The sequence below is a fragment of the Gracilinanus agilis genome, chromosome 1 (genome assembly GCF_016433145.1).
Source record: "Gracilinanus agilis isolate LMUSP501 chromosome 1, AgileGrace, whole genome shotgun sequence".
In the NCBI taxonomy this organism is placed as follows: domain Eukaryota; kingdom Metazoa; phylum Chordata; class Mammalia; order Didelphimorphia; family Didelphidae; genus Gracilinanus; species Gracilinanus agilis.
Genome location: NC_058130.1, coordinates 91,774,006 through 91,786,085, shown reverse-complemented (window position 1 = coordinate 91,786,085; position 12,080 = coordinate 91,774,006). Strand labels below are relative to the sequence as shown.

At 41.1% G+C, this 12,080-nt stretch overlaps 1 protein-coding gene across 2 annotated transcripts in view; it reads right to left on the bottom strand.

Moving 5' to 3' along the window:
• The window catches only part of USP4 (ubiquitin specific peptidase 4), a 73,783-nt gene extending 69,325 nt beyond the window's left edge, over positions 1-4,458 (bottom strand). For both annotated transcript variants that reach the window (XM_044678794.1, XM_044678867.1), the window contains exons 1-2: positions 4,354-4,458; positions 368-495 (exon numbers count right to left, since the gene is read on the bottom strand). In XM_044678794.1, coding sequence (XP_044534729.1) covers positions 368-495; positions 4,354-4,454 — 229 coding nt within the window. In that variant the 5' untranslated portion in view covers positions 4,455-4,458. The remainder of the gene's footprint in view (positions 1-367; positions 496-4,353) is intronic.
• Between the last annotated feature and the right edge of the window lie 7,622 nt (positions 4,459-12,080).

Here is a 12,080-nt window from a genome sequence, read left to right as displayed (position 1 = left end):
TAAGGAAAGCTGCTACTTGATCCTACCATTTGTTCCCCTTAGGAAGCAGTTCACTCAGAAAACTATAATCCCCAAGGACAAGCTTTCATTTTTAGTTTATTTTTCTGATTTTTTTCCCCTAATTTTGACTCTAGAATAAAGGAAAAAGGTTAAATCTTTAAAGCTGTCAATCCCACTCAAAGGAAAATAGTTCTTGCCATTTTGCCAAAGTTTCCCCTATGTGCATGACCTTAAGCATCAATTTCCAATTTCTAATGTGAACCTTATTTCCATATACATATATCCCAAAATGTAAATGCTACTGGTAGAAAATACCCTCAATCTACTGTCTTGCTTGGACAATCCAAGAAGCAATTCAACATCCTACCTGAAAAAAGTCCGGAGTTATCTATTGGGCCAGGAAACAAGTTGTTTTCACCCACATTGTACATATCCCAGCTATCAAAGCCCACATATTTCTTCCACTGCTTGAACCATCGGCTGTCAATCAGATACCTAGAAAATAAGACAAAATTTGACTAATATAATATATATGTATACTCATTATAAATATGTATTCAGTCACTTCCCCACATTATCCCAATAAGAAATTGGAGCTTGAAAAGAGCAAAATAGGTCCAACTGGGGGTATAAAATATTTACTCAAGGTAACACTCTGCCCTGACCTAAAGTTGTTTTGCTGACATAATTAGTAATAGGTTTCTATTTTTCAGCAGGCCTTACTATACTACGATATTTTTGATAGTTCTTCAAGTTCATTCAAATAGAAGCCTACCCATACACTGCATTTAAATAAGGCTTTTAGAATTTATAGAAATGTGCCAATTGTGCTCCCTTGCTCTTGCCAAGATATATAATTATAATTTTACATTAAGTTTGCTATTTGGGGGGCAGCTGGGTAGCTCAGTGGAGTGAGAGTCAGGCCTAGAGACAGGAGGTCCTAGGTTCAAACCTGGCCTCAGCCACTTCCCAGCTGTGTGACCCTGGGCAAGTCACTTGACCCCCATTGCCCACCCTTACCAATCTTCCACCTATGAGACAATACACCGAAGTACAAGGGTTTAAAAAAAAAAAAAGTCTGCTACTTTTCACAGTAAGAGAAAATTTAGCAAATCTAGGGCATGTGTGTTTTAAGGACTTCCAATAAATATTACAACAAAATGTGGAGGGAAAAATTCTGTTGAGCTGCAAAACACAAGTTTCTAAGGTATATCCAGGATCTACTGAAAGCTAATGAGTTCAGGGAAGACACAGAAACCACAGAACTACTTACATCTAGACCTGTGAAAACTTTTCTTCTTTGCCCAAAGATCCCACTACATTCCTATAATCCATTTTCACTAATACAGTCAACCAACTAATAGTACTAACTAGGTACAAAGCAGTGTACTAGATCCTCACACACAACTCTCCAGGCAAATTCAAGGGTAAAGTTTAGAATAGAAGCCCAAACTTCAACTCTCTAACCTCTTACTTGAAATATATTTATATACCCCAAAAAGTAACAAAGAATTTAAATGGTAAAATGCCCTCAAATGCATTATTCTGCAATCAATTTCTGCTATAGTACTGTTGAAAATTTTCCCCAATGTTTTTGGAAATGTTACTGTTTGGTTAAACTATAAGCTCCATGAAGAAAGGGTCTATCCTCTATCTAAATTTTGTTATGTCTGTTCCAGTGAACATCACAATGCTCTGGCACAGAGCTAAAGATGAATAAATTTAACATTAATAAATATGCTGAAATGAATTAAAATGAAATATCTGCTCTATTAATATTCTAATATTAGCCTAACATTCTGCTTTCTCATTCATTTCTGCTGAATGAAAACCTGCATTTAAAAACTTTTTGTGTCCAAAAAGTTTGTGTATAGTGTGATTCAGAGAATGTTTTAGAAGATTCTTATCCATCTTCTCCTAACTCTTTATCAAAATGTTACTCAGAGAGTCAGCTAGGTGGCTCAACAGATAGAGCCAGGTCTGGAAATAGTAGCCTCCCCACCCCCCCACCCCCGTTCAAATTTGGCCTCAGACACTTAACTGTGTGACCCTAGGCAAGTCACTTAGCCCCAACTGTCTAACCCTTACAGATCTTCTGCCTTGGAACCGATATTTAGTATGAATTTTAAGACACCAGATAAGGATTTTAGAAAAAAAATTACTCAGTCTAGGTTTTTGGTAGTATAATAAATTTCCAGGATAGCTAGGTAGCTCAGTTGAAGTCAGGCCTAGAGGTCCTGGTTCAAATCTGGCCTCAGGCACATCCTAGCTATGTGATCCTGGGCAAGTTATTTAACTTCCATTAACTAGCCCTTACCCAATCTCTCTCTCTCTCTCTCTCTCTCTCTCTCTCTCTCTCTCTCTCTCTCTCACACACACACACACACACACACACACACACACACACACACACACACACACACACACACTTTCCCTTCTTTAGGAAATTAAGACATACTTAATTCACTTAAAAAAAATAATAAAACCCTTACCTTCTGTCTTAGAATCAATACTGTGTATTGGCTCCAAGGCAGAAGAGTGGTAAGGGACAAGCAAGAAGGGTTAAGTGACTTGCCCAGGGTCACAGAGTTAGGAAGTGTCTGAGGCCAGACAAGACCTACTGTCTCTAGGCCTGGCTCTCAATCCACTGAGCCACCCAGCTGACCCCTCTTAATTTACTTTCTAACTCTCCCAAGTTTTTTTTTTGTCTTTAGAACTTGTTCTGAATTACCATCATTCAAACAACTTCTAGAAGTACTTTTCCTTGGAACTGTTTGGTTTGGCCCTGCTCATCTCAGTAATAACCTACAGCAACTACCCTAACTTAATTGTCATTTTAAAATAGTGTCATTCAATTCAACAAACTTACTAAGTGACTGATACAAAATGAGAGGTGGTGTGCCTAAGGGTTGAGAGATAGTGGATAGATAGACCATCAACATATCCAGCCACCAACATTTATTACCAGCATGAACCTGAGCAAGTTGACCTAAATTCTGAATGCTCCAGACAACCTACTAAATTACAGAGCAGTTATCCTTCTGCACTGGTGAGGAAATATTCACAATACACTTTAAATCACAGATCCAGCCCAACCCTCCCACCTTTTGCAAGGCATATTCCCACTTTCAAAATTTTGCCACTTTCATTCTTTTATTCTACTGACAAAATTTCAGCATATTTAGCTTTTCAGTAATCCAATCTAACTGCTTCTTAAAACATCTAACATTTACACAGTGCTTTATGGTTTGCAAAGCATTGTACATATTACCATCATCCATCCATTATAATACCATCAGAACCATAAGGATTCATAGCTCCATTTCTTCCTCCAAATAACCAAATACTAATGCAAGCCTTGGTCATCTTATGTCTAGAATATTAATCAATTCTTCCCAGACATTCTCTTCTCCAATTCCAAAATGAAGCTGTCAAAATTGCCTTTGGTTCTCTTAATTCTCACTCCAAAAAAACATCTCGAAAAGTTCTCACATTTCTTCTATTAAAGCAAGTTACAAATTTGTCTTGGGCTTGTGGCAGATACATCATCTTTCATCTTTCTCCACACCCTTCTTTCAAAGAAGTTTCTTAATTTCTTGCTCTCATTATTCTAGGTCCTGTTCCCACTCCCAGAAGCACCTGTCTATGCTTACTCAAAACCGAACGCTACTTTCCTCTAGGGTGCTTATGCCAGTGAGATAAAGGCACAGCATATTACCCAGCTGGAGGAAGACTAAGGAACGGGAGGATAAGAGGAAATGAGAAGACGGAGATCTAGAACATGACAAGTGAAAATATGGAACCTTCGAGGAAAAGAAAACGTGGAGCACGTCGAACAGGGAAGTCAATAAGCATTTACTAAATATCTACTAAGTGTCAGGCCCTACGTTAAAGAAGGATCAGGTGAGAGGACTCTGGGAAAAAGGTTGCGAATGCTAAAGGCAAAGATTTCCAGCAGTCACAAGAGCCCCAATGGACTTTGAGAGGGGGAGAGGAAAAGGTCGATGGGGCCTACTTTGGGCTGGAAAAAGGAGGAACGATGGGTGGGTGGGGTAATTCAGAAGATTCCGGAGCTAGGCCCGGGCCCGGGTGAAACCTAGGAAGGATATTGGGCTAGGCTGGTGAAAAGGAACTACAAGAACGATCTAGGACAAAAGGATCAGCAGCGGCTAGGAGGAAGGCCAGCCATGAAAGGGGAAAGGAAAGCCGCAGGCCGGGCTTAAGCCCAAGGTCCGGGGAGGCTGCGGAGGAGGGCCTGGGCCGGAGAGGAAGGACCACGGGTGAGGCCGCCAGGTGCCCGGTGCCGGTGCCAGGCCAAACGACAGTCTCTGTAGCCGGGGTTCGGGCTCTCACCACTGTGCCCCTCGCTGAAGCGCCGTCCTCATCAGGGACCCAAGCTCAGATTTCTGGGTCTCCGCGTCCGGCCGCTGCCCGCAGCCTCCGCCTTCCGCCATCTCCTTCCCAGCTCCGGCCCAGCCGGCCCGGACATCCGCCTGGCGCACAGCGCGCTATGCGCCGCGCCCCACGCGCTGCACGCACCCACGCACGCCCGGAGTGGTCCGTCTGGCGCCGTCCGCGTGCCCCGCCTCCCTCACCCCAGCCTCGCCCCGCCCTTCGCGTCAGACTCTCGCCACGCCCAGTCCGCGTGCCCAGGCCCCGGGTGCGCGCCTTGAGGGAGGGGCTGGTGGGGAAGGAGGAAGAGAACGAGACCGCGCAGGCTGGGCGACTGGGCGGAAGGGCGGCGACCCCGGGAGGGGAGCTGGGCGCCGAGCCTAGGGCTCTGGGCCACGCCCTTCCCTTCCCCCACTGCCGACTCCTCGGCTCCCCCCTCTCTCACACTCACACACCACTTCCTGGTCTCCAACCGACGTTTCCTTTTTCCCTTCCCCCCTAAACCTGGTACTTGGGCCCGCTAGCTTGAGTGTCTTCCCTTGCCAAAGCGACCTAAGGCGAGTTCCGTAAATCCTTGGAATCTCAGTTTCCTAATCTGTAAAATACGAAGGTTGGCTGTAGATCGCTCCCGAAGTCCCTTCCCTCTATGACCTTGGGTGACTGGGGGAGAGAAGAAAGAAACAAACACCCGCCGCGGAGGCTTCCTTGCCGAGCCTCCTCCTCCTTTCCCGACCTCAACAGAGGGTAACGTCCTTGCCATCCTGCACCCCAGCAAGGAGAGGGGAGTTTATGAAAGAGTCATCATCCGCGTTTACCTGGGCACACGCAAACCCGCCACTTTTGCCCTTGGACTGGCAGGATCTTCTCCACTCCGTAGGGGGGAAAGCAGTGGAAGGAGCCTTTTCCTTTGCTAGGGGAGAAAAAGAAGAGTTAGAAAACTTCGTTGGGGTCGAAATGAAAGAGGGGGACAAGGGACCACCTTCCTTGGAGATGAGTAAAGGGATGGCAGACTGGGAAATTGAATCTATGTGCAGCTAGATATATATGCTTGAAAGACTGTTCCCTGACTCTCCTTAAAGTCTAAGAGAGGGTGAATGAATTGGGTATATGTGCATTCATTTATCATTGTTTGAGCACCTGCCACAGCATAAGTGCTGAAGAAATTTTTTTTTAAGTGAGATTCTAGTCTCAAGAGCCTTAAAATGTAGCAGAAATAAGACCTCCCTCCCCACCAAAAACACACACACACCCAAACCCAAAACTGGTACGGAAGGCAGGAAGTACCACACGAGAAATGAAAGCAAAAAAGTAGAAATGAATTCCTGCTGTGGAGCTCAGGGAAGGCTTTCTCTATTAGAGGAGGAAGCCTTGTGGATGGGCCTTGAAGGAGAGCTAGGATTTCAACAGGTGAAGATGGGCACCACCTAGATCTTAGAATTCTCAGGTGTCCTAAGAAGTTACCTAAAACCATACTTCACATTTTACAGATAAACAGGTTCAAAACAGTTTTTAAAAGAAGTGATTGGGAGCAGCTGGGTAGCTCAGTGAATAGAAAGCCAGGCCTAGAAACAGGAGGTCCTGGGTTCAAATTTGACCTCAGACACTTACTAGCTGTATGACCCTGGGCAAGTCACCTAACCCCCATTGCCTAGCCCTTATCATTCTTCTGCCTTAGAACCAATACAGAATATTGATTCTAAGACTGAAGGTAAGGGTTTCTAAAAAAAGTAGTGATTACAAAGGGCTTGAAGAGAACTTGAAAATCATCTAGGTCAGGGTTTACAAAAAGGAGAGTCCTTGAGGTCAAAACTATTTTCATAATACTAAGAGGTTTTGATTTCTAATACAGCAAATATCAAAAGATAGAACCTACACTTTTTAAAAAATAGGCCTTTAATATCCTCAATAATTTTTAATAACATAAATGGATCCTAAGACCAAAAAGTCTGAAATCCACTGAGCTAGGATGACCAGGTGGCACAGTAGATAGAAAGCCTGGGGACAGAAAGATTAAAAAAGAAAAGAAATTAAAGAAAATAAAACCTCTGAACTAGTAATTCAACCCTCTCAGATCATCCATCCATGAGAGAAAACTGAGATAAAGAATGATTAAACACTTACCCTAAATGGGTAATAAATGAAGTAGTACTTGAACCTAGTTTCTCTACTCTGGGCTAGCCATCAAACAGAACCCAAGTTATTACCAGTCCAGGCAGCTCTTCAATTATTTAACAACCACTTCCTGGTGAAAAAAGCTTTCTATAAAAATGGGTTGCATTATTGTTGATATTAACATAACAATGAAAGAGAATTGGCCTTCCAGCATAAGATCTGAATTTCAGTTCCAGGAGAGTATTTGAGATAAAGGATCTCTCAACTTTTCTATTCTTTTAACAATTTCTTCCTAAATCAGTTTCTCCTTCATCCCATTTATAGTGGCAAATACAGATTCTTAAGGACACATTCCTGGGACTGCCCCTGAAAATGAGGACAAAACCTAATTAAATTCACATTTCTGAAAGTTTATATTAATTAGCTCTTTAAGATACTTAGAAGTAGTTACAAAGAATAATGTGCCAGCTGTGTCTCATTCTTTTAAAAATAACTAGGGGCATCAGAGCAGCACAGAAGCACAATGAATAGAGCACCAGACCTGAAGTCTGGAAGACCTGGATTCAAATATGACCTAAAACACTTCCTAGCTGTGTGACTCAGGACAAGTCATTTATTTCCATTTGTCTATCTCTTGCCTCTCTTCTGTCTTAGAATTGATACTAAAGAAGGTAAGAGATTTAAATATACAATGTACCAGTGGTTTACATGCCACAATTTAATCAAAATTTTCTAAAATGGAAAAAATTGCATAGAAAGTGCTTGACAAATAAGCCCAGATCTCAAATGGTGAGCTTAATTATGGCCTGATAATAATTCAGGTTTATGAAGTGCTTTAAGGTATACAAAGCACTTTTTTCATATTAACAATGTGAAATGGAGACTATAAGTAATGATATCTCCATTTTATGTCCCTTTTTCTCAAGGACAGTTGATCCCTTTCTAATTGAGACTGAGATGTACATGAAAAGACTTAGGGTCAACAAATCTTACCACTTTAATAATAAATAATAAAAAGCCACAAGGCTTGTACACCCAATCAGTCATAGATATGGAGCAAATTGATGCTCTGGATAAAAAACTAAGATTGCTGCTGTTGCATATGTAGCACCATATCAACATTGGAGTACCAAATTCTTAGATCAAGGGATCCTCACCTGGGGTCCACGGACAGATTTTAGGGGTGCATGAATTTGGATGGGAAAGAAAATTACCTCATGCATTTTCTTAAATTTCATTAAAAGCATGACTGAGAAGGAGTCAATTGGCTTCAACCAGATGGCCAGAGTCAATTCCTCAGAAAAGGTTAAAGAACCCCTGGACTCTATATATTATTGTGGGAGAATGTGTCACCAACTTTGGGAGAATTATTTTGTACTAGTTCTAGTACAGTAGTAAATACCTAGTTCTATTTTTTTTTTTTTTAATCCTTACCTACCCTCTTGGAATCCATACTGTGTATTGGTTCTAAGGCAGAAGAGAGGTAAGGACTGGGCAATGGGGGATAAGTGATTTGCTAGGTCACACAGCTAGGAAGTGTCTGAGGCCAGATTTGAATCCAGGACCTCCCATTTCTAGGCCTAACTCTCAATCCACTGAGCCACCCAGCTGCCCCCCTAAATACCTTTTTTCCTAAAAGATAACTAACTAAAATCTAAGTCAGATTTATAAGAATACAAATCATTCCCGAAGTGATAAATGGCCAAATAGGCATTTTCAGTTGAAGAAATCAAGGTTATAAATAATCACATGAATTGCTCTTAATTAGAGCAATGCAAATTAAGACAACTCTTAAGGTACAACCTTACATTTATCAGATTGCCTTATCTGACAGAAAAGGAAAATAATAAATACTAGAGAAGATGTGGGAGAATTGGGATCCTAATACACTATTGGTGGAATTAGGGACTGATCCAACCATTCTGGAGAGTAATTTGTAACTATGCCCAAAGGCCTATAAAACCATGCATTCCTTTTGATCTAGGGAGATTTTTAAAAAGGGAAAAGGACTGTTATAAAGAAAATATTGGTAAAGCTTTTTTTTGTGGTAGCAAAGAAATGGAAACTATGGGGATGTTTATCATTTTGGGAATGGCTGAAGTAGTTGAGGTATATGATTGTAAAAGAATATTTCTATGCTATAAGAAATAATGAAAAGGATGATTTAAGAAAAACCTGGCAAGACCTAGAACACTAAGTAGTGAGTAGGAGTAGCTACCTTTTGGGGAGCTAAGAAAGTAGCTCTGCAGAACCTACTCTCAACCTAGCTCTCAACCTAGATGTCATCCTTAACTCCTCAATCTCACTCCCTACATGCAATCCATTGCCAAGGCATGTCAATGTTACCTTTGTAATAGCTCTCAAATCTACCCCTTTCTTTCTTCTGACACTAACACCACCCCAGTACAACCCCTCATCACCCATAAGCCCAGGTTTTGCACCAAACCACTGCTATAGCCTAGGTATGCCTGCCCACAACTCTCTCCTTACCCCAGATCATCCTCTACTCAACTGTCAATGTGATCTTCCTTCAGCCCAAGACTATATCACTCCCCTAGTTCCCTACCAGCTCCAAGATCAAATACAACAAAACCCTTTAGTTCAAATTCCTTCAAAACTGGCCTCCTACCTTTCAAGTCTGCTTTCATATTAGATCCCTTGGTGTAATCTATAATCCAGTGACAACGGCATTTTTTCCTGACTGTCCTCTAAACTTCAAAGAATCTCCTTCCTCCTCATCTCCATCTCCTAACTTCTCTGACTTCCTTCCAGTCCCAGCTAAAAATCCCATCTTCTATCTTTATCAGGCCCCTTAATTCTATTGCCCTGCCTCTGAGGATTGTTTACAATTTATCCTATTTATAGCTTGATTGTACCTAGTTGTTTGTATATTGTCTCCCCCATTAGAGTGTGAGCTCCTTGAGGGCAAGGACTATCTTTTACCTTTTGTTCGTATCCCTAGCACCTAGCACTGTGTGGGACACAGTAGACTAAATGTTTATTGACTAACAACATCAATACAAGGGAAAAATTTCTCATAATTAGAGACCCAAAGATGGAATAGGTTAGGGACTGAGTCAATTTTGGTCAAGGGACTACTGCTCAGGTGAAGTTTAGACTAAGTGGCTTCTAAGGCCCCTTCAGACCCTAAAATTTTGTGATTCCATGTGAAAGGGAAAGCCTTAGAATGACACTTCTCATGGATGGCAGAGCCAAAAAGCCCATCGGGGTTGGACTATTGACCTCTGATGTCCCATTCAACTCTGTACTAGGAGGGGACCATCATCATTTTATAAAGTCTATTATATGAACAATAAATTATGTAGGCAGGAGAAAAAGATGATAAATGAATTTAATTGAGCAGAGGTGGGATTAAGATCATTATAGAAAGGCAAGCCTACTTTTTTTTTTCTGTTTCTAGAACTTGTGCCATAAGGCTGTTCTTCTGTTCCCTTTCTGTTCCTTTTCACTATTTATAATCTTTATCACTGTGGCAATTCTTCACCCTCTAGAATAAACAGAATGAAGGGCAGTTAGGGTGCCAGTAGGGGAGGAGAGTTGCTTAGTTTTTTGGGTTTTTTTTGACCAATTCTAGTTAAAACATATTTGTTAGCAATTCAGAATGGTACAGGGAAAAGAGCATTGACTCTACACTCACCGGATTTGAGTTGAAATCCCACTTCTGATGCTTACTCTCTGTATGACTTTGGCTAGACGAGAGGGGCTTGTAGAATCATCTCCTCTACCTGAGCAACTTTCCCTCTAGAAATGTGATTCCAAATGTTTTGTATATTTATTTCATTTGTTAGCTACCTGTTTTTTGAAGTGCCTGTTGAATAATAAAATATTTTACCTGGGGGGAAAATAAAATGAAGAGGTTGGAATGAGGAGATAGTCTCTAGCTTTAGAACTAGAATCCTAGAAACCTAAGTGTCAATTTGTATATGGTGTTAAAATGAGAAAAAATACATAGTTTTTAGTATGTTCCTGCCCTCAATGAGCTAACAATCTAATGCAGTCAAATAAATACAACAAAGCATTATTTAAGGATCTTTTTCTGAGTATCCCAGCTGTTAGCCTTCCCTATCTATTTTTTTTTCAAACCCATACCGTCTGTCTCTGAAAACCAGTATAGTGTGTTGGTTCCAAGGCAGGAGGGTTAGACAATTGGGGTTAAGTGATTTTTCCCAGGGTCACACAGCTTAGAAGTTTCTGAGGCTAGATTTGAACCTAAAACCTCCTGTTTCTAGGCCTGTCTCTCAATCCACTGAGCCACCTAGCTTCCCCATTCCCCATCTATTTGTATTTATTTTATATATCCTGTATTTACATGTCTGAACAGTATTGTATCCTTTGTGTAAAATATAAGTTCTTTTATGGCAGGGTCTGCCTCACTTTTTTTTAACACACAGAAACAATTTTGACAATTATTTTCTGACATTTTAGGATTTGGATTTTCTCCCCATCACCACCCCAAGGTAGATAATTGTCTGATATACGCTGTGCCAGGCTTTCATACAATACATATTTCCATATTGCTAATGCTATGATAGAAGACACATCAGACATACAATTAAAAAGACTCATAAAGGAAATAAAATGGAAGATGGCATGCTTTGATCTGCAATCAATCTATCTCACTTTTGTATCTCTAGCACCTACCACACTGCCTGGCACATAAGTTCCTAATGCATGCTAAGTGATTTGCTTGCAAACACCAAAAAGTATTAACATTTGATTTTTGTCAGTATGACAGAATGAACTGTCCTGTAGGTAGGGGAAAGATAGACAATTCTAGGATGCCAATTTACCTTCCAAATCCTGTGGAGATTGAAGAAAGGGAAGTTATTGACAAAAGCCACCCAAAAAAAAAGAGAAAAGGATTTCTTTAATGCCACATGGAGCAGCTTGCCAAGCATTATTGTCCAGGATTCTTCAATTACCTTAGCAGGCCTTCTTTCCACTTCCAAAAACCAGCTGGAATTTCTGATTCTTCTGGAAATGAGGGCAAAGTCCCAGTTTATATTTGTCTGAAGTGGTACTAAAGAATGAACGAAAAAAGCATTTATTAAGCACTTCTTATTGGCAATCCACTGTGCTCAGAGACAGGGGTTAAACAACTCCAATTTTGATTAGGACTTCTGCTTCTAAATCTAGGGCACTTTTCCACACCAAACCCTTAATATCACTTCTAAGACAGAAGAGCCACAAGTGGTAGGCCACTGGGATGAAATGACTTGCCCAGGGTCACACAGCTAAGAAGTATCTGAGGTCGCATTTGAACCCAGGTCCTCCAGACTCCAGGCCTGGCTCTTGATCCCCTGAGCCACCTAGCTGCCCCTAAGATAAGCTCTTATAAAATATCATCTCTAATGCACTTTCTCATAGTTTTATCCCTTTCTTCTGTGACTATGGGAGGAAGGAGTCTTATAACAATCCGTAAGCACTTATTAAGCATTCTTATGTACTTGGCACCATGCTACCAGGCAATGGGGATATAGATACAAAGAATGAAATACTGCTTATGTTCAACAAACATCCTTATACTTACATTTGGGGTAGAGGAAGAGACAAGG